This window comes from Lipophrys pholis, assembly GCF_963383615.2.
Source record: "Lipophrys pholis genome assembly, chromosome: 22".
Taxonomy (NCBI): domain Eukaryota; kingdom Metazoa; phylum Chordata; class Actinopteri; order Blenniiformes; family Blenniidae; genus Lipophrys; species Lipophrys pholis.
The window spans coordinates 10,497,476-10,520,244 of record NC_137644.1 but is presented as its reverse complement, the minus strand read 5'-3'; the positions used below and the strand labels follow the sequence as shown (position 1 = coordinate 10,520,244).

Sequence of the window (22,769 nt, the reverse complement as noted above, 5' to 3'; positions counted from 1 at the left end):
GAAAATGGTTCGACAAAGAGTCACATGTGGCTCCACTTCTTGTTTGTTGCTGCTGTTAGCGCCTGAGAGATAGTCTCGAGATATTCTGAACGTTTTGACTTCTGCAAATCATTGATGTCTGCCTGCAGAAAAATCAAACACGGTACTATTTTTACCCTCTGACTCTGTATTCTCGCTTCTTTTTGCTCAGTTATTTATAACCTCCATATAATCATCGTCCTTAACATCAGTATCGTCTCCGGATTGAGTTTGAGGCTGTGTGTGGCAGTTTGGGTCCAGTAGGACCGACAGGAAGTTGGCGTTGGTCCCTGTTAGCAGCACTTCCTGTGAGGAAGACGGAGGCGTTCCAGAGACAAAGGAGGGTTTTTGGAGTTTGGAGAAGACAAATCTCTGAGTGTGAAGCCCGGAGGACGGACAGTGTGGAATGGTCTGTGACTCGGAGGAACAAACAGGAACTGAGGACAAAGTTTTTAATCTTTTGGAATAAATCAAACATCACATCAGGAACCTTTTCTGTGGATGTTTTCTCTGCTTTAGTCTCAGATCCAGGAATCGTCTTTGGGCAACAACGCATAAGACAAAAGGGACGGATCGGGCGAAACTGAGAATCTGGACCTCTGGTTGAGGATTATGGTGGACTTTTTTCTGTCGAAGGATCTGAAGGAGGAGCAACATGCTGAAATGTAAATTCTGGCCCTGTCTGTGCCTCCACGGCTTCACCTCCATCCTACTGCTGATGGTGCTGCAGATACAGGTCAGTAATACTGTCTCTAATACCTCAGTTCCCTACTACATAGTACAACTACCAAGCTGGAATACGAGCAGACAGCATTACTTCCATACAGTAACACAGTCTTACTATATTACTACATCACCGTACTACTGTCCATCCATCTACTGTCATATCATTGAAGGTCAGGCGGCTATTGAGCCAAGTCGGGCTACACCTGCACAGATCTCCAGTACATCAAGACACAAACACTCACACCAACTGGCCATTAACCTCACATACATCTTTTGGACAGTGGGAACAAACTGATGTGTAATATACTGTATATGCTGTAATGCTGTCATACAGTGATATTATCATGCCATCATCCTAAAATACAATACATCACTACAATCGTACTGTACCATAATAGAATACTATCAATTGAATCCCATTTAATTTCAATAGTGCCAAATACAAGTCATCTCAAGGCACTTTTACATAGAAAAACCCACCTATTATACCACTGGTCCCCCATAAACTCCCTATAAATAGGAAGAAACCTGCAGAACCAGGCTCAGAGGTGGCGGCTTTCTGCTGTCCTGGTTGGAGGATAGAAAGAGAGAAAAGGATTGGACAGACAGACAAACTGTTTGGAAAGATTCAAACCCAGGGTCAGGCAGGGGGTGATACAAGTAAAAACAAAGCAACAGACTGTCATAACAAAGTCATAAATCCGGAGAGAGAGAGAGAGAGAGAGCGAGAGAGAGAGAGAGAGAGAGAGAGAGAGAGAGAGAGAGAGAGAGAGAGAGAGAGAGAGAGAGAGAGAGAGAGAGAGAGAGAGAGAGAGAGAGAGAGAGAGAGAGAGAGAGAGAGCAGAGTAGAGTAGAGTAGAGTAGAAGACAGGGAGAGAGCACAGACTGTAGTAGAGAGAATACTGAACTATGACTGTGTTGTAGAGCAGGAGAGGAAAGACGCTCAGTGAAGCTCTCCCAGCAGTCTAAACCTCGAGCAGCTTCACTAGAAAACGGTCCAGGGTGTCCTGAAGCAGCCAAACTATAAGCTTCACTGAACAGGAATGTTTGAAGCCTGATCTTAAAAGTGGAGACGGGTTGTTAAGAGCCTTTATAAGTTCATGGAAGGATTTAAAATTCTGTCATACAGTGTTATTACCATACTTTATTCCATCTTCCTGAACAGTACCACTGCTATAATGTAACTTTAATGCTATAGGGCTGCAGTACTGTACTATGATCATACTGTGATATCATCTTACAGTACCACGACCATACTGTGCAAATATTGTACTACTTTCTTATTGTAATATTATTATATAGTCATATTATTGTACTACACTATCATACTGTAGCACTTCTACCAAGTGATACTAACATGACGTACCACTACTGTATGTTAGTGTTACTTCATTTTCGTGTCACTTATTATAGCGTAATAATATCATACAGTATTGCTATAGTCCAGTATTATATTACTAGTATTATACGATTATGATTTCTGAGTTTTTTTAATTAGTTTTTTTACATATTATATATGCCCATATATACACAGTGGATGTGTTAAGTACACATATCCCACATCACTGCTGTGGTGTGAATAATCTCACTGATAACACACATGCACACACACATTAATCATGTGTGACAAAGAAGAAGCAAAGCTTATTGAATCCTCCTTCTTATTCCATTTCCATCTCCTGACTCCTCCACAGCCTGTTTCACTGCCTACAATATTTATTCTACTATTATTTATTCTCATATTTCTGTTCTTATTCTGTACCGATTTAATCACACCTTTAACTACACATACACAATGCAGGACCTCCACTGTGAAGTTGTGTTCCCGGTGGTTTTCTTGGTGACTGTGGTCCCAGCTGCCTCCACATCATTTACAAGCTCCTCCCGTGTCGTTCTGCACTGATCCAACTTCACTACCGTCAGAAACGTGAACCCAGACGACCCCGGCGCCAAACCAGACAACCAGGGAAAGAGAGGCGGTCCTAACGCCCAAAAACACATGCGCCATAATGCATTGTTTCAACACGGTCTTTCTTCATCTTCATGCATTTTTGATAGCGTCAGTTTGTGCTGCTCCGTGCTTCGACTCTAAGGTCATGTAAACATGAGGTAACCCCCCTCTCTCTGCTAATAAAGACATTTTTGTCATGTTAATTTGGTAGAAGTTTGTTTCTTGCTTTGTGCGTCAGTTAAATCTGTGAAGTTTAGGAGTTTAAAAATAGTGAATTGCTGCGGTCCTGATGGATTTTTTCTGAAACGTGCAAAACAATCAGAGACGTTGTCTCACACCTCCGAACACTCACTCTTATGTGGTAGTATCACAGAAAAATAGACCATTTGTAAAGCTTTATGGAGCCAATGGAAATGCAAGTTCTTGAAAGCAGCTCCCAAGAGGTGGAACTTTTCAAAAATGCTCCGATTTCGTCTCTATGGAAACGGGAGTGATTTGGAACAGCGCCCACTCGTGGCCCAAGATAAGAAACCACTTCTCTTTCAGCATTTCTGCCGTTTCCATGTCAACGGACATTGTTTTCAAAACATTGCTGTTGAAATCCAAAAAACAAACACGATGCATTTTCACATGAAATGATTTGTAATCAAGGCCTTTCTCTCTTTCACACTTTGCATTTTCACTGCCGTATATTCTGACCTGAACTGATTGTATTGTGATCTATAATGTTAGTAAAAATGTTATCCATTATTGTAATGCATTGAGAAGAGATATTGGTTCAGACTCTAAACTGTATTAATATATTCCATTTTAACTTAACAAATTGATTTTAAGAGTTACAATCTTTATTATCATTGTGCCAAGAGAACCACAAAATTACCTACTATCCCATTCAGTGGTAAATAAATAAGATATAGATTTGTGGACAATTTGAGACAAAGATTAAAATGAATAGTATATTTAAAAATAAGTATAGTACAAGGAATTTATTATTTAAAAATACATAAAATGGTGATTCTGCTCTTAAGAAAAAGATAGAAACAAGGAATGTACATTGAACTCACCCGGTAAGAAAAAGGACTTCTGAGTTGATGTGTATGTTTCTTTAAAACACTTAATTTTTTTTAATGTCTCGGAATATTTCTATTGTTTTTCTCATTTTAATATTCCTTAAACTATCTGAAACATTTCCCTACAACTTCGTATATGAAGATTTATTTCAGTTACAGTTACCCCTCTGTGTGTTGTGTGTGTATGGAGAGTAATGTATTGTGTGTTTGTAGTTTTGTGTATTGTGTGTTTTGTAGATTAGTATTTTGTTGGTAGTTCAGTGTTTGTTGTCTGAAGTTTAGTGTATTTTGTGTTTTGTAGTTTACTGTGTTGTGGGTCTATAGTGAAGGTCTTTAGTGAATTGTATGTTTGTAGATCAGTGTTTCCTGTTTATAGTTCAGTGTTTCAAGTTTATTGTATTGTGTTTGTATGTACTTTAGTGTGTTTTGTGTTTGTGGTGTAAATTATTCTGTTTTTATTTGTTATATTGCAGATCTTTTTTTTTTTTTTAATACTTTTTTAAGCGTCGTTCTTGAATTTTTTTTTCCGTGCAGCACACTCGCAGCGCCGCCCCCACAGATGACCTCGGGCCGTTCGACTCCTGTAACATCTCAGTGACTGAAATGGCGTCGAGCTCAGACTCCATCACTCTGAGGGTCACCACGCCCGGACGCCAATGCTCCTTCACTGTCACCTCAGCAGGCGCGGGCTCCGCCCCCTGCTCCAGATCAAAAGAGGAGGAGGGAGGGGCTACGCTTCCACCGACCAATGAGCTGCAGAGAGACCAGCTGAACGAGGTCTTCACCTGTGTCCTGGGTCACCTGGAAGATGGGACCGCCCACCTGCTGCAAGTCCAATCTAACAGCCACCAAGAGGAGGCCAACATCACCGTCTACACCCGTACGTACAGAAAAAAAATTATGAACTAAACTAATGATTTAGAGCCAAAACCAAAAGATATTGCCCACAATTCTCTCACAATTGTTAACTTTCGCCTGGGCCCCAGTGTGTAGCGGGCGTTACACACACGACTTCAACACTCTCACAATGAACACTCGATAATTTGTATTTGTGTTTTTGTGTGTTTTCTCGCTGGCCTGTTAAGGCCGAGTCTGGCGGCTCACACTTCCTGCCTCCATTGTTTCGGAGAAAGGGCGTGACGGAGCAGTCGAGTGCGTCTCTGCGCTGTGTGTTGTGTTCAGAGGAAATGGGACGTCTGTTCCCCTGGTTCCTGCAGTGAACTTCAGTGTGGTGATTAAACCATACAATATATGTGTGTGTGTGTGTGTGTGTGTGTGTGTGTGTGTGTGTGTGTGTGTGTGTGTGTGTGTGTGTGTGTGTGTGTGTGTGTGTGTGTGTGTGTGTGTGTGTGTGTGTGTGTGTGTGTGTGTGTGTGTGTGTGTTTCAGGACCGGCACCCCCTACTGGTCTGGTTGTAACCTCCAGGTCTTGCTACAGTCTGAGTCTCAGCTGGCGAGTCGGAGCTGGAATGCAGCGAAGCAAAATTCAGCTCAGAGACCACACCGGGAGTACGACTATTACACACACTAGTACAACACACACACACTCAAAATTCACACAACAACCATCAGGAGTCTGACTGTCACACACACAACACAACATAAAATGCTGATGGGTTATCACTGTGACTCCCCAATCAATGCTCACAAACTCTTTACTACCTTGTCGCACACACTACAACAACAAACACAACACTGCTGCAACTGTCACACACACAATTCTGTGTATGACTGTCACACACTATGATGCACACAACATGGACAACAGCGCCCGCCACAACCACCCTAAGGGTTTTGATGTTCATGTCTCTGCAGCTCTGTTGAGAAACAACACGTTGGGCAATACAACACAACATGATCTGAGAGATCTGTTGCCAGGGCGACGGTACAACGTCACCGTGGTGACGGAGGCTGGAGGGAAGGAGAGCAGCTGCACCATCGAGGCCCAGACAGGTAGGCCAGGAGGCAGAGTAGGGGGTTGGTGGTGTTAGGGGAAGTAGAAGAGATTAAGAGAAAATCTATTGTCTCCTCCTTAGCGCCCTCTCCTGTCTCCAACATCACCGTCATCAAGAACAACAGTACAACTTTGTTGTTGTCATGGCAACAGCCTGAAGGCGATGCTGATGGCCTTATCGTCTCGTTGTCATCCAACGGGACAACCGTCTGGGAGTTGGCACTGCCCCACAACGCCACCGAGGTCGCCATCCTTCAGCTGACACCTGGCTCGGCCTATCTGCTGTCAGTGACGTCACGGAGCGGCGAGCTGATCAGCCAATCAGAACTCCCAGTGGAAATTGGTAAGTCCGTTTTATTTAAAAAGACAAAGGTTTTCATGGTATTTCGTCATCCTCTACACACTTATCCTCTGCAGCTCCAGCTCCGCCCACCCTCCTCTCCCTGTCCCCCTCTGGAGATGGTGGTCTCCTCTTGACGTGGTCGCACCCCGCAGGCCGCTGGAAGAACTACAGAGTGTTTCTTTACGACGGCTCTCGGCAGATAGTGAGTGCAGCCGTCCCGAGAGATGCCCTGAGCTTCAGCTTCGACAAGAGGCTGCTGACCGCCGGGGAGCGCTACAGAGCTGTGCTGCAAGTGGAGAGCCAGGGAGGACTGACGGCTCAGAGCAGCTGTGATGGAGCCACAGGTCAGGAAAAAATTACCTTTTAATCCGAAAATTTTGCATAAAATGTGTTTTTTTCTTTTTTCATAAAATATGTAATAAGCCCATTTTCGGATATGTCGGGCCATTATTTATTTAGTTATCTGTTCCGTTTTTTGTTTTGTTTTGTGTGCTTTGCTCTGTTATGTTTGTTGTTTGTGTTATTTTGTTTTTGTTTTGTTGTGTACCCACAGGTCCAAAATGAACTAAACTGAATAAAGTAAAGCCCTGCTCTCTTCCCCACTGTAGCTCCGCCCCCCGTTTCCAACCTGCACATACGTCATGCAGATGAGACATCCCTCAGCGCCATGTGGAGCCACGCCCCCTCGGGGTCGCATGATGGATACTCTCTCAGCATCAGCTATGGTAACCATGGCAGCGCCTGCCACACTCACGTGGAGACGTCAGTGTGTTGGCATCCGTGGTAACCCTGCGGCTGGTCTCCTAGGTAACGTCACCATGGACACCAGAGACGTGGATGCCAAGATGAGGGAAAATACTTTTAACGTTCTCACACCTGGCAGACGTTACACCATCACCGTGGCAACCAAGAGCAACAATCTGAGCACATCTGTGTCCCTGGAGGGCAGAACAGGTGAGTGTGACATCATTAGGTATGGGCAAGATCTGACCAATCAGATTATTGCTTCGTTTACTGAAATGTAAGCTGATTATCAACACAGATTGTTGTTGTTGGCTTGGTTAAAATAAATTAAACCGGGAGATATTGTTAATGTTTTAACATTCTTCTAACTATCTATCAGTGTTGTCTTTTTTTTCCTCCTTCAGTTCCCATGGCGATAAAAAGCATCACTTTGACCAGCGTGGGAGTTGACAGTCTTAAGGCATCATGGGAAAAACCACCAGGTGACGTGGAGTCGTACTCTCTGACTCTGCTGCAAGACAGGTAGTTAGATGGGCTGAGCACAATCAGCGGGAGCAATTTGAAACTAGTTTAAACATCTGTCTTCCTATTTTTCTCTTCTTTTTCTTCAGCGTCGTACTCCACAACTACAGCGTCCCTGTCACTTCTTCTTCTCTGCTGCTCAGCGGTCTGACACCTGGCACCCTCTACAACCTGCAGGCTGCCACCATCAGTGGGGATCAGCGATCCGAATCCACCCCACTGGAAGCTCGCACAGGTTACTGGTTTTTTTTATACTTCATCAGACTTCATCAAAACCGGGATTCACGTTTAAGATTTTTTCACCCATTCCCACTCAGTGTCAGTGAACACTCCAACTCCGTCTCTGTGTAAACAGGGGAAAACACAATTTTTTCTGTAACGCTGCCATGCATGCATACCTGCAGTACCTCAGGAAGTCAGAGGAAGACTTATATAAGAGTGTATATAAGATAGGATTCTGTTGTTTCCAGCTAACAGGAAACAAAACAATCTTCACGGAGTCTCAGAACAAAGAGTACTCTGAAAAGCAATGGAGACACAACTGCTGTTAGTCTGACTATCAACAAAAATTCACTTCAGTTTTCTCGTCATAATATTCTTAAACTGGTTATTCTTCACAGTCAACAGGTTGATGCTGTTCTAGTGATCTCCAGCAGGTGGAAGAAATTCACACTCCAATTCGAATTCAGCGTTTAGGTTCTGGTTTAAGGTCTAGATTGTTGTTCAGGTCCAAGTTCAGGCCCAAATTCTGGTTCAAGTTCTGGTTTAGGCCCAAGTTCAGATTCTGGTTGGTGTTTGAGCAGCGATGTTGGAGGTGCATGTCCTCAAAGGGTGATGAGATAAAATCAGCCTGAACAATGAAGAGAAATTCAGGAATGTTCCACACAAACACAAAGGGCTTCCTACACACACACACACACACACACACACACCCACACACACACACACACACACACACACACTGAAGCACTGTCTCAAAGGGTCCTCAGAAGTCTGTCTGCCTCCAAGGTCCCCACACAGATAGGTGAACAAACACACTCTACACCCTTCCTGTTCCCTCCAAGAGTCCCGGTTATTTTCAGGCTGAAAGCCAATCAGCATCCAGACAGCAGAAAAAAGAACACAAAAGCTTTGCGGCATGCCCACAGCCTCCAAGAAATAAATACATATCACTGTTTTTGTTTTTCTAAAATTACATGTGCCCTGTTCTGGTACTTTCAGCGCCAGAGTCGGTCTCCCAGGTAACCATTGCTAATGGTGGCCGGGCAGATGCCCTACAGCTCTCATGGCGTCCTGCAGGGGGTGTTGTAGACAGTTACCTGCTGCGTCTTCAGGACGGCCGACGTACTGTCCACACACTGGTTGTTTCCAGTTCGGTGCCACCCGAGTGCTCCTTTAGCTCGCTGGTCGCCGGACGCCTGTATTCCATCGTCATAGTAACGAGGAGCGGTAACATGGAGAACGTCACCACTGTCCAGGCTCGAACGCGTAAGGATGCACACGTTTGTTTACATTTTTAGTCACTGATTTAAAAATAAAAATTGCTTACATTTTCTTTTCTTTCTTTTTTTTTTACATGTTTTATGTCTAATAATAAAAAGAAGAAAAATTCTCTATTATTTTTGTTTACATTTGTTGGCAAAAGAAAAAAAAAGAGAACTTAAAAAAAAAAAAATAATAACATTTGTAGTTTTTTTATGTTATTGCAGAGCCAGCCACAGTCCAAAACCCAACTGCAATCCACTCTGCAAGAGACGGTTTCCTCAAAGTGAGCATCATCATCATAAAATCACAAAAATGTACATTTTAAATCACCCTTATCGGGTGATATCTGTATCATCCTCAGGCTTGGGTTCTCTACCGGAGGCCTGGAGAGAGTTTGAAATTTCTGCGAAGTATCTTAGCTTTTCCTAGAACGGCACTCTTCTGGACTGAGGGCATAAGTGTGACAAGGTCTATATAGAATTTGGTGAAATTGTTTTGTGGAAATTTCAAAATTGACAAAGGCCTTTAAAATCAGTATTGGCATTGTCTCCAGAGTTTATAAGTACAGCCAGGACCAGCCAGACCAATAGCAGTTGGAACAAAACAACCCTGTGTGTCGGAGTCTCTTGTGTGCCACTATCTTTAATTATTTGTACTATTTGTGCTTTGATGGCCGAATTTCCCATGTGGGATTAATAAAGTCCAATCTAATCCCATCCAATCTAATCTAATAAAGGTTGAACTGAGTATTGAGCACAAATGTGGTATCATTGAGTTTGTTACAGTTGTAGGAATATGGGTACATTTATACATGAGTCATGTAAGAAATAGTATATGTACACATGTTCACATGTGAAATATAAATCATCATCGTCATCAATGCACTTTATGTGGTGTGTTCAGGTGTACTGGCGTCACGCTGCTGGAGATCTGGACCATTACATGGTTTTGATTCGATACAACCACAGCCTAGTGCAGAACAAGAGTGTGTCTGCTGGAAACAATGAGTGTGTCTTCTCATCTCTGACGCCGGGCCGTCTCTACACCGTCACTGTGGAGACATGGAGCGGTGACCTGGTCAGCAGTGTCTCCACTGACGGCCGCACCTGTGAGTAAAAAAGTCGTGGGAATAAACCACAAGAGTCACTCAATGAACTTCCATCGATCACTTCCCGTTTCTCCTTCAGTTCCTGCAGCCGTCAGGGATCTGTTGCTCGTCAGCACAGGCACAGGCGAGCTGAATGTCACCTGGAGTCCCGCCCCCGGAGACGTGGACCACTACGAGGTGGGCTTTTTTCTTTTTTTTTACACACAGTTTAAATGAATAATAAAAGATTTAGATGGATGATGACAATGATGGCCTCCAGAGTGTCATGACTGTCTGTGTCAGTCCATATTCTCCTCGGAGTTGGTAGTTTTATAGTTGACAGTCACCCGCAGAGGCTTTCTAATTTTGTTGGCTGTCCATACGAATGTACGTGTACTTGCCATTGTTAATGTTTATAATATATTATTTTCTGTGTGCATGTGTGTGCAGTTTCATAACAAAAACAAACAACAGCACCCACTAGTGGCCTGGAATGCCGACTACATCATTTTCAGCATTTCTGCCATTTCCGTTTCAAAAGACGTCGTTTTCAAAATGTTGCAGTGTAAACCTAAAACTCTTCTGAAACAAAAACGATTTCACTCGAAACGTGTAAATGGAGCCTAAGTCTGTTTAATCTGTTTTTTTCGTTCAACTTTTTATATTTGACACAATGAAAAACTTTTAAGTTGGGGTGTTTAATCTTGTTATTGCATAGAACGTCAAAAGTCTTGTAAATAAAGAAACCAAACAAAAAGAAAACACTCTTAGATCCTATTGATAATAATAGATTATTATAATAAAAAGTGGAGCAAAATTTCACATATGTTTCAAAGCTCAAAAACATTTCAAATAAGGTTAACCCTGTGAGAGGATATACATTCCTTCTCCCACTTTTGATACACTCCTGGATCCTAAAGTGACATAAATATGACTTTCAGCTTTGAGTGTATGTATGTTTGTTGCTTGGTTTAATGTGCACGTGAGTATCTTCAAATATGGTGCAAAAAGGGAAAAACACAATGAGGCTTCTGTTTTTGTGTCCATCGTCGTAGTTATGACTAATCCTAGAAATCACTGTCTCGGTGTCCAGCACCGCTTTCTTTAATACACCGTTGTAGTTTTTTGTTTTGTTTTTTCTTTTCGTAGTTGGAGGACGAAATACAGAAGTGATCAAATCTGGTGGACAACAGAGAAAGTTCCCGCCTAATTAAATAGAATAGCTTGACACCACACAATGAGAATTCCTTTTCAAATTCAGAAAACTCCATGTCCTCTGCAGCTCACGCTCCTCTTCAACGACTCGAGGGTCTTCCCTCCGCTCCTGTTGGGCAGCGAAGCTCGACACCACCCACTGACCTCACTGACGCCGGGCCGCCTCTACAAGATGGTTGTGTCCACGTTCAGCGGCCCGTACCAGCGGGCGCAGTTCACCGAGGGCCGCACAGGTACCAGGCCCAACCCCCCCCCAGGATCATGTTGATAACCCTCAGACGGGGAGAGGCTCTATGAATAATCTCACTTGTGTTTTGCTCTCAGCTCCCAGCACCGTGAGGAACCTCCGTATGGAGCCTGAGCCCGGACTCATGGAGTCGTCCGCAGGTCTGAAGGTCTCCTGGACCCCTGGAGATGGAGACCTGGACCTGTATGTGGTGTCCTTGAAGACCCCAGTGAGTGCAGATGACACTTTTAGTAATAACACTGGGTGTGAACATACTCTACCATTATTAAACCATGTAGCACTGATCCTGTTTCCTGTGTGAAGCTCAGACGGTGACGAGTTTCAAAAGGTTAAAAGGAGGTTTTTAATCAATAAGTAGTTTTTTAAAAACATCATATGCCTCCATGCAACTTTACCTGAAGAAAAATAAAAAAGGAAGGAGCCTTGAAACCACGACAACGTCTCCACAAACAAATACAGTCTGATTGAAAAAATCTAATTAAACATTTGATGAAATGAAGTATGATGAAGACGAAAAGGAGGATAATGAAAATAAGAAGGGTGAAGATGAAAATATGAAGAAGATGAAGGAAAGGACGGTGAAGATGAGGAGGATGAAGATAACGAGCATAAAGATGAGGTTGGCGCGGATGAGGGGGATAAGATAAAGATAAGGAGGACGAAAATGGGCAGGACAAAGTTGAACATGAGGAAGATGAAGATGGTGGAGGATGAAGATGAGGAGAATGAAGGTAAGGAAGATGAGAATGATGAAGTTGAACATAAAGATGAGAATGATGAAGATGGTGAGGACAGAGATAAAGATGAGGAGGCTAAACAAATCTTTTCAGTGCTGAAAGTTTTAACTTTAAAAGTGATGAAATCTTAATTTAAAAGCTTTAACGGTGACAATAATAATTTTTATTCAACGCAAACCTGAAAGTTTGATTCATGATTCTGACAATTCAGGATGACGTCATCATGGAAACGCGTCCCGTTCCCAAACACGTCACCACGCTGGACTTCATGGACCTGATCCCAGGCCACGTCTACTTCATCACCGTCCAATCACTGAGTGGGAAACTGACCAATGACGTCACAGCTTCAGGCCGAACAGGTTTGTTTCTCAAAGCAAAAACAAATCACATAGCATGGAAATGCCTTCGATTCTGATTGAAGACATTACAATCTGGTAAACAAACATATACAATCAGGTGAAATGTGATAAGTATTGCATGAATTATGTTTCCCATCCATTGAACGTACGATAATAATCTGTTTCTGTCCTGCAGCTCCAGCCAGAGTCACGGCGCTGCAGGCCGATAACGACCACACCACCCACAGCCTCACCATCAGCTGGGAGCGTCCCGTCGGCGTCTACGATGGCTTCAGCCTGCAGCTGTTGGATGAGGCTGGCATCGCCATGGTGACCCGCACGGTGGACGGCGCGCGGCACAGCGAGCAGGTGGAGGGCCTGACATCGGGGAAGTGGTACCGTGTGAAGGTGGTGACGCTGAGTGGTGGCGTGCCGTCGCTAGACGCCACCGCAGAGGGACAGACACGTGAGTTGACCTCTCATTGGTCGGATAGGCGCCATAGGTCGGGACTTCCTGTCTGAGAAGAGTATCTGTGTTCCAGGTCCGGCTGCCGTCAGGAATCTGACGCTCACTGCTGCCAACAGCTCCTCGCTCTCCTTCTCCTGGATGCCGTCAGACGGACACGTGGACGTCTACGACCTGTCACTCTACAGCATCAGCGAGCCCTCGGCCAATCACAGGCAGAGCTCTGCTCAGGACAGGAAGCAGCATCACCAGGTGAAAGGAGGGATTGAAGAACTGTTCCAGACAATGTGTCACCATCTCACCTTTCAAGTGATACAGTTGTAGTAGTGTGTGTGTGTGTGTGTGTGTGTGTGTGTGTGTGTGTGTGTGTGTGTGTGTGTGTGTGTGTGTGTGTGTGTGTGTGTGTGTGTGTGTGTGTCCTGTAGTTGTCATGGTAACATGTCGATGCCGTGTGTGTCAGATTGTTGGGGAGCTGGTGGATCTACAGAAAGTAGCTTCCAACACCAACAGCTGTGAGTTCTGGGGCCTTCGAGCGGGAAGTCTGTACCGTCTGCAGGTGGTGAGCTGGAGTCGAGACATGAGCAGCGACTCGTCTGTGCTCGCCCGCACCGGTCAGTGCTTTTATTTGACATTCAACATGTGTTGGGTATTGTGCCGCCTCACTTTGCAGTGTGGTCTCCTCGGTAACCAGGGTGAACAGCTGATTGGCTGATATCCGGTGTCTGTCCTCTACAGTTCCGTCTCCAGTGTCGACTCTCCAGGTTCAGAGTTCAGGACGGACAGACAGGCTGACGGTCAGCTGGGAGCCAGCAGGGGGCGCATGCAGCAGCTACCAGGTTCAATTCAGTTGCCGTATAGCGTGTCTAACCTTAGTCAATGTTTAAATGTCAGTCAAAATATACAAAATAAAGTATTACTTTCTCTAACCAATTCTTTATTTTCTAAAAAGACATTTGAAGATGTGTAAGGCATTTCACCACATGTGAGACATCTGAAGACGTGAAGAAATGTAATACAGGTGAAGACGTGTGACTGTCTGGTGTGTCTCAGGTGGTGTTACACGATGTCTCCGGGGCCACGCTGAGCGCTCAGACTCTGGGGGCGGAGCAAAGGGGTCACACGTTCACCGGTCTGATCCCTGGTAGGCTGTACCATGCTGAGGTCATCACCCACAGCGGGGAACTGACCAGTAACGTGTCTGCGTTTGGCCGCACCTGTAAGTCGAGTAAAACCTGAAGAGAAAGCTTGTTCACAAAGTAACTTTGATCAGTAATTTACTCTGATTACTCTGTAAACTCTTAGCTCCAGACCCGCCCACTCACCTGTCCGTCAAACAGGGCCTGGCCAATGACACTATAGAGCTGTTGTGGTCTGCTCCCGCCTCCGGGGACTACGACAACTTTGACCTCCAGTGGAGTCCCCCGGACCGCCTGTCCGTCACCGCCACGCAACTGACCGGCCGCATCGTGGGCGGCATGTTTCCAGGGCGACAGTACAACTTCACTGTGAGGACGGTCAGCGGGGGAGGGGCCCGGGAAGGACTTGTGGTCAACAGCCAGCCAATCCAGAGGAACGTTCGAACGAGTGGGTGGAGTTTATAAAACTGGCACATATCTTTCTATCTTCATGAGGGTTTTTCTGTGTAAAACTTTGAATCTGTCATTGGTCAGTTGATTTCAACTAAGAAAATCAAACTGAATGTGGCTGTCAGCCACATGGTGGCAGCAGAGTTGGAGGGAGAAGAGAAGAAGCGATCCAGGTCATTCATAAATAAAACTGACCCTGTCCCTCTGAGAGTCTCCGAGGATCCAAGAGTTTCCTGCTCACAGACTTAAACAGGACAAACATGAAAAGATTGGGGAAAAAAACTAAAAACATCCTCACAGCTTAAAGTGAGAAACTGAGAATCATGGGTCTGCTGGAAACTAACAACCGATAAAATGCAGCTGAAGAAATGAGCAGACACTAACTGTCTTGATCACCAGCCACTGTAATTTGCTGGTTTATTGATTATAGTGTTACTAGTTATCCACAAAATGACATTTACAACCCCTTGGGGTTCCACTGAAAAGAAATCGGCCAGCAACCTGGACCTGTTCAAATTATCAGCGAAGTCTCCTTAAGGCTTTGGAGGTGGGGCTGAGGAGAGGACAATGCGACAGAGGTGGAAGAACAATGCTGTAGTTACTTGGATGTACACTGTGGTAGGAGACACGGTAATGAAGTGTGGGGATTTTACAAAGGACGATTGAATCTCATTTGTTTGATTTATGTGACCAAAAAGAGATGGTGTTGGTGGAGATGTACAGTTGTGTGCCATCGGGATAACAGTGTCTTTTAAAGCTGTCATTATAAATGACATCAAAGAGATGGAGAAGCTGGTGGAAGAAGAGAGGGTGTTGAGATGCCCATTTATTGCAGTTTTCAGTTTTTCAGTCTGTTCCTCCTTGCTTTGATTTGTTGGTACTGTCTTCTGGATGGCAGCAGTTCAAACAGGGAGCGATCAGGGAGGGACGTGTTGTTCAAAATGTCCTGTGCTTATTTGAAACAGCGCAAACCTGGTAGATCTTCCATCCCGGCTATCTTCTGGGTCATATTGAGGACTCTCTGGACACATACGCATATACATCCCATTAGGATGCTTAGTCTCTATGGTGCAACTGTAAAACGACACCACCTTCCTCAAAACACACCTTCCTCAATGTGGACTCACAGGAAGCAGAAGTCTTCCAGTCCCTCAACACAGTCTCCACTGATGAAGCAAGTTGTTTCCTCCGCACCGTCCAATCAGCCGCTCCACCTCGTCCCTGTAGGCAGACCAACGTGACTGTTTCAGATTTATCAGGAGTTAATTAATCCATACAGGAATCTGGCCTGTGATTACAGTAATTTATCAAATCAAGGTTATCTGATGATGGTGGTGGAAGGTGGGCGTGTCTTCGGAGAGAGAGGTGCAGATTAAAGAGAGGAGATGGAGGATAAAATGATCTGGGACTCAGTTTAATTAAAGACACAAGCATGAACATTACAGACCTCAATGTCCTCCTGCTCCTCCCCAGGTCCAGCTCCTCTGAAGTCCATCCACTGCTTCCCACTGTCGTCCTCCTCCCTCTCCTGCTCCTGGTCACCGCCGCTCACTGACTTCGACTCCTACGAGGTTGAGTGCCGTCGCCATGACGACGGGGAGCTGATGTCAGCGTTGCGGCTGGCAGGCGGCGTCACAGCGGTGACGCTGGACCACCTGGATGCATACCGGCGTTACTCGGTGACGGTCAGGGTGTCGTCCGCCGGACAGACGAGTCCGCCGGCGACACACGCCACCACCACCATGATTGACTGTGAGTCTGGGAATCACGCTTACAAAGACACACGATTACAAAGATGAACCGCCAAGCAGATCAGTGTGACATGGTACCCCTCATAGTATTTCCTCCGTGATGATTGACAGCCTGTGTAACCTCTCAGGTCCCCCGGTCCCGCCTCCCAGCGTCCGAGTCAGCGAGAGGTCATCAAAGGTCACGTCGTCCTCCATCTTGTTCCGCTTCAACTGTTCGTGGTTCAGCGATGCCAACGGAGCCGTGCGATACTTTGCCGTCGTCGTGGCCGAGTCCGATGGTACCGACGCCAAAGCTACTGCTATCACCGACACAAACGCTAACGTGGTTAAAAACTTCCCGTCATAGTCTGACCCTCACTCCTCCACAGCCAACGAGCTCCTGCAGCCGGAGCAGCGCCACCCTCTGCCCTCTTACCGCGACTACATCGGCAACGCATCCATACGCGCCTATCAAACCGCCTACTTCCCCAGCCGCTGCCCACAGGAGGCGGAGTCTGCAGCAGCACAGGTAACCAAGACAATGCCGCCAACGCTGCTCTGGATTTTAGTCTTTAGTCTAGAAAATAGATTGACACAATGTGACTTTCCTTCAGGTGGTGGAGGTGAATTTGGGGGCAGGAGGAGACCGGCTGGGCGGAGCTTGTGACCGTTACAATGACAATGACCATTTCCTGAGTGACAGCTACGGCAACTTCTGTGACGGGCCGCTGAAACCCAAAACTTTATACAGGTCTGTTTGTGTTTGTGTGTCGGATAAGAAGCATTATCCTCTGTATATCAGTGTTTTGTTTTTATTATAAATAATGATTATTATAATAATTTATATTATTTATTTCAGGGTGTGTTTTGTGTACTTCGGTTTAGTTTGGTGTGTATTCTCGGGTGTATTTCAGTATATTGTTTTGTGTCTCTCCTGTATTCAGAGTGAGTGTGCGAGCCTTCACTAAACTCTTTGATGAAAACCATCGTGAGTTTGCCCGGCCTCTCCATACCGACACCTTCCTGTCGATGCCAATCAGGACACACTCAGGTGAGATGCTTCAAACATCTACAGCCGACCTGAAACTAACCTGAAGTTAACCTGAAGTTAACCTAAACCTAGATTGAAACTAAGTTGATGCTGGCCTGAAATCAAACTCAATCTGACAATAAGGCACGATATTTTTCCCTCTCAGACGAAACAACTGTTTCTTTCTGTGTGGATGTGCTGTTGCTCTGTCAGAGCCTCTAGGTGGCGTGGTGGAGGGTCTGAGTGCCGGCATGTTCCTCATCGGTGTGATGGGTGCGGTCGTCTCCCTGCTGGTTTACCGGCAGCGGCTTCGAAAAGTGTAAGTAACAACATAACCACGTAACAACAAAATCAAAATAATCACATAACCACCTAACAATGTAACGACGTAACGACGGGAGAATATTACGCCATAAGAATTATTGATCTCCTTGGGGAATTTACTGTCGAAGCAGGTTTTACATCTGGATTAAAGTTGGTTTTCCAGTCACAATCCATGGTTATGTGTGTGCAGTGCTGTGCAGGAGAACCCCGTGGTGCGGATGAGTATGTGGAAAGAAGTTCCTTCCTCTGGGAGCTACGTGGGCGTCAGAAGGTGAGCGACCAGGTTCAAACAAGATGCTGCTGCTCTCTGCTGCCCCCTGGTGGTCCCCCATCAGACAGAGAACTAGATAAGTCCCCTGCGATTTTCTTCGTATGCGAGTAACCAGGCTTTAATTTTTCTTTTTACAGTAACCGGCGGGTCACTAGGTAAGTCGCGCTCTCTTTATGTATATATATATATTTTTTTTTTTAGATTTTCAAGTTAAATGTCAGTTTCATGATGTGTTTGTGTGTTTAGTCCTATAAAGTCTTGTCACTTCGAGTCCCACCTGAACAAGCTCCAGGCCGACTCCAACTACCTGCTGTCTGAGGAGTTTGAGGTAACAACGTCCCGTCATCTTCGTGCTACGCGTAAACAAAGAACGTAAAACATTAAAATAAAAGTCTCAAGAGAAAGTTTGACACGTTTGTTTCAGGATCTGAAGGACGTCGGCCGTAATCAGACGATGGACGTCTCCCGGCTGCCTGAAAACCGTGGGAAGAACCGATACAACAACATCCTGCCCTGTGAGACTGACACACACACACACACGCACACACACACACACACACACACACACACACACACACACACACACACACACACACACACACACACACACACACACACACACACACACACACACACACACACACACACACACACACACACATTTCAGAGTTGATAAAAGTAAAACTGAAGTTCTTGTTTACATTTCAGAGTCATGTGATTGTTGGTGTTTCATGCTCATATGAACATTTCAGATGTTCTGGCGCAGAACTTCAGCTCTTCTGTAAAGACTTGCTTTAACACAGCGCGGCTTCAACAGCTCATTCACTCGTTCATTTAGTCACTTGTTCTCTATCTCCTGTATTCTTTCATTCATTTATTCATTCCTTCCTTTTCATCCCAGTCGACTCCACCAGAGTGAAGCTTACTTATTTGGAGGACGACCCTTGCTCCGACTACATCAACGCCAGCTACATGCCGGTATGAACGCACGCATGAACGCACGCACACGCACACACGCGCACACACACTCTGACCCGTCTACCCTCCTTGTGCAGGGTAATAATTACCGTCGGGAGTACATCGCCACCCAGGGGCCGCTGCCCGGCACAAAGGATGATTTCTGGCGGATGGTGTGGGAGCACGGCGTTTACAACGTCGTCATGGTAACACAGTGCGTGGAGAAAGGACGGGTGAGTTTGTGGTGCACAACAATCCCTGCAACAAAACAGCCGAGAGTCGGGGCTCTCACGTGGTCTCGTTGTGTTTGCAGGTGAAGTGTGATCAGTACTGGCCTGCAGACCGGGAGCCATTATACTACGGAGACCTGGTCCTCCAGATGCTGTCCGAGTCCGTCCTGCCGGAGTGGACCATCCGAGAGTTCAAGATCTCCTCGGTACCTGTTGTAGTAAATTCAGTTGAGAGGGGGAAAAAAACTTTATAAAAAAAAGATGAAGGATGAAAACTGAGAGTTCAGACTGTTTGTCTGATTTTAAATACATAAACAAGAAACTTCCTCAGTCTTGTTGAAAAAGTTGCTCTTTGTTCAGCTGTGTTTGGAGAAGAAAACTGAACAAGGTTTTAAAGTCTCGGTGTTTATCTGTTTGTCTTGTAAACATGAACCAGGAGAGCGGCGGCAGTTATCCTCGGGTTCTGCGACACTTCCACTACACCGTGTGGCCGGACCACGGCGTCCCCGACAGCACGCAGTCCCTCATCCAGTTCGTCCGCACGGTCCGGGACTACGTGGACCGCTCACCCAGCACAGGCGCCACCGTGGTGCACTGCAGGTAGGTCGACACTACAGCCCTGGTCCATCTTCAGGCTCAGATCCCGGATCCTGTTCAGGTTCCTGTTGTGGTTTTCGTCCTAGTTCAGGATCAGGTTTGGGTTCCTTTTCAGGTTCTTGTTCAGGTTCCAATTCAGGTTCTCGTCCTGGTTCAGGATAAAGTTTAGGTTCCTCTTCAGGTTCTTGTCCTGGTTCCTATTCAGGCTCCTGTTCAGGTTCGGGTTTAGGTTCCTGTCCTGTTTCCTGGTCAGGACCTGTCCTAGCTCTTATTCAGGTTCCTGTCCTGGTTCCTGTCCTACTTCTCATACAGGTTCCTGTTCAGGTTCCTGTCCTAGTTCTTATTCAGGTTCCTGGTCAGGTTCCTGTTCTGGTTCTTGCCCTGGTTCAGGTCCATGTTTGGGTTCATGTTAAAGTTCCGGTCTTAGTTCAGGTTCACGTTCCATTTTAGAACCTGTTTAGTTTAATGTCATCCTTTCAAGATTCTCCCTCATTGTGTGTGTGTGTGTGTGTGTGTGTGTGTGTGTGTGTGTGTGTGTGTGTGTGTGTGTGTGTGTGTGTGTGTGTGTGTGTGTGTGTGTGTGTGTGTGTGTGTGTGTGTGTGTGTGGTAACAGTGCCGGGGTCGGCCGCACAGGGACCTTTGTGGCTCTGGATCGGGTTTTGCAGCAGCTGGACTCCAAAGGAACCGTGGACCTGTACGGTTGTGTGTTCGACCTGCGCCTGCACCGCCACCACATGGTCCAAACTGAGGTGATCGAACAGTCTGAGCCCTGCGGTGTTTGAGTTGGAGTTCTCCCGTGAACCTGGACCTTGTGTGTGTGTGTGTGTGTGTTCCAGTGTCAGTACGCCTTCCTGCATCAGTGTGTGCGAGACGTCTTGAGAGCCCGGAAACATCGCAGCGAGCAGGAAAACCCGTTGTACCCCATCTACGAGAACTTTAACCCCGAGTACTGCCGAGGTACACAACGTTTTTGTCAAAATATCCCCGTACTGTGAGTATGGTGGACAGATGACACAAAACAAAACTGTACACATATATACAATCGCTTCACCCTGTCAAATTCCTCTTCTCAACAAGCACAAGTCATCTGGAGCTCATTGGCAAAACTCCGCCTTTCACTAACAGCTTTTAAAAAAAACTCCATCAAATCCTGCAGCAAAAACCGACTGAAATCCCTTCTTGACCTTACTGTGATCATTTTCAGTCCACTCAGTTGAATTTCAATTCAATCAGTTTAAACCTGGTTGAATCCATCTAAATCTGGTTAAATCAGCTCGAATCATTCAATATATTTGCTGAGTTAATGAGGCTCTGAGACAAATATCACATTGTTGGCCTTCAGTTGCCCCAGTGAGTCTTTAAGGAAACTTAATCAAATAAATGAGTCTGTTATTCTTCCACGCCCGGAAGCTTCTACCTCACAGCCTCCGCATCGACTGCAATCAGGTCCTGTGACATCGTGTGACTGTGGTGATCCAGTCGTTTAACTGTAACATCATGATTCAGAGAGAAAACATGAGACCCAAGAAGTTACCTGGTGCAGAAGACATAATGATTAATGTTCAGACGATGTGCACCGAGATATTTCTACTCCGGCGTCTGTAAAATCAATTTTGTTCACACTATGTGGAGGAGAGACAGTGGATTCATTCAGAAGTGGAAAAGCAGATTTCTCATGGAAGCAGTGAGGAGTCATGATGATCTCTTGCGTGGCTCTAATTAAAGCTGGATGAGAAAAGCACACAAACCTCAAACACGTCAGATCCTGTCACTGTGATGATGACATATTTACTCATGGGAACATAGGAGGGAAAGAATCTCCTCGTACTGAACTATGACTCGACATAGCACACTCTGTCTTAGCAATCTGCACTGTGACTCATCATATTTAAATATGAGTCAGCATAATACACTGCTTCAGCAAACTGCACTGTGACTCATCATACTGAATTGTTACTCAGCATACTTCACTGTTCCTTACCAAACTGCACTGTCACTCAGCAAACTGCCCTGTGACGCATCATACTGAACTATGACTCGGCATGATACACTGTGCCTCAGCAAAGTACAGTGACTCATCATACTGAACTATGACTTATCATAATACACTGTTCCTCAGTAAACTACACTGACTCCTCATACTTAACAATGACTCAGCATAATACATTGTGCCTCAGCAAACTGCACTATGGCTCATCATATTTAAGTATGAATCAGTTGCTTCAGCAACTCGGCATGATACACTCTGCCTCAGCAAACTACACTGATTCATCATACTGAACTATGACTCAGCATAAAACACTGTGCCTCAGAGAACTGCACTATTGTTCATCCCACTAAGCATGATGATGTCCTGTCAGACTATATTGTGATTCATGACACTCCACCATAACTCAGTATATTACACGATGATTCAGGATACTTTAACCAGACGCTGTATGACTCGGCTGTTTGTGTCTCCACAGATTTCGTCTACACTGGACATTAGAGAGGTGATGACGGTCGTTGGGCATTCAAAGAATACTGGTCTCATAGAAACAGAAAAAGTGAATAAAAGCTAAAGAATTATGTCGCACATTTCAGTAAACTGAGTTTCATTTCAATTCTGTTGTTTTTTTAAGATTATTTTACTGGATTTAAATAGGAATCGATTGATTGAGGCTCACATACTCTCTTGCTTGTCTGTTTTTCATTAAAAGTAAGCTTTATAAAAGGAGAGCGTGATATGTATGTGCCGAGTCGTCCTGCTGAAGCCACATTATAAGCTCTGTATTTACCTCCTCACATGTTGCTGTATGTAAATATTTGATTTCCAGGCTTAAAATGCGTATTTAACCATCAAATGAATAATAAAAACAAAAATCAAAAAACCCCAATGACACATTCTGAATTTGTCTGATTTTAAATACGTGACAAACTGGGTGCTATGATAATTATTGCCATTAATTATAACATCTGATGTTTGTGTCACTCAGTTTGAAGGAAATTATCCTTAAGTTAAGACTTTGTGCAAATTTCATGCAGCTTTGACCTGTTGTTGTTTTATTTTTAAATTTATGGAAGTTTATCAAACTAAAGCCACTTTTGTAAGCAAACAATAAAAGTAAATAATCTAAAAACTAAGATGTTTGTAATGATGGG

The 22,769-nt window shown here is 45.0% G+C and overlaps 1 protein-coding gene across 2 annotated transcripts; it reads left to right on the top strand.

Annotated features, from left to right (window-relative positions):
* The first annotated feature begins 550 nt into the window (after window positions 1–550).
* ptprb (protein tyrosine phosphatase receptor type b) lies at window positions 551–22,742 on the top strand. 2 transcript variants are annotated; one of them, XM_080492193.1, is made up of 40 exons: window positions 551–754; window positions 4,300–4,645; window positions 5,154–5,273; window positions 5,580–5,717; window positions 5,801–6,061; window positions 6,136–6,405; window positions 6,670–6,786; window positions 6,869–7,015; window positions 7,210–7,327; window positions 7,417–7,562; window positions 8,549–8,815; window positions 9,037–9,095; window positions 9,716–9,920; window positions 10,000–10,097; window positions 11,182–11,347; window positions 11,439–11,569; window positions 12,310–12,457; window positions 12,633–12,902; window positions 12,979–13,154; window positions 13,363–13,513; window positions 13,638–13,738; window positions 13,953–14,118; window positions 14,205–14,486; window positions 15,962–16,240; window positions 16,368–16,517; window positions 16,608–16,747; window positions 16,833–16,969; window positions 17,163–17,269; window positions 17,462–17,567; window positions 17,763–17,843; window positions 17,981–17,998; window positions 18,090–18,171; window positions 18,268–18,358; window positions 18,745–18,821; window positions 18,899–19,033; window positions 19,114–19,236; window positions 19,467–19,630; window positions 20,242–20,377; window positions 20,465–20,585; window positions 22,094–22,742. In XM_080492193.1, exons 1-40 carry the CDS (start codon window positions 674–676, stop codon window positions 22,114–22,116), a joined length of 5,934 nt encoding a protein of 1,977 aa, XP_080348319.1. In that variant the 5' UTR covers window positions 551–673; the 3' UTR covers window positions 22,117–22,742. The 2 variants fall into 2 exon arrangements, with proteins under 2 accessions (XP_080348319.1, XP_080348318.1); XM_080492192.1 differs by having other exon boundaries at window positions 20,465–20,619; window positions 22,094–22,204.
* Window positions 22,743–22,769: the final 27 nt, after the last annotated feature.

What these genes read in the sequence shown, in the direction of transcription:
- ptprb (XM_080492192.1), top strand. Translation starts at nt 674, where the DNA reads ATGCTGAAATGTAAATTCTGGCCCTGTCTGTGCCTCCACGGCTTCACC. An exon ending in CTCCACTGACGGCCGCACCT is followed by an intron (nt 9,921 to 9,999) that starts GTGAGTAAAAAA and finishes TTTCTCCTTCAG; the next exon opens with TTCCTGCAGCCGTCAGGGAT. An exon ending in ACCACATGGTCCAAACTGAG is followed by an intron (nt 20,378 to 20,464) that starts GTGATCGAACAG and finishes TGTGTGTTCCAG; the next exon opens with TGTCAGTACGCCTTCCTGCA.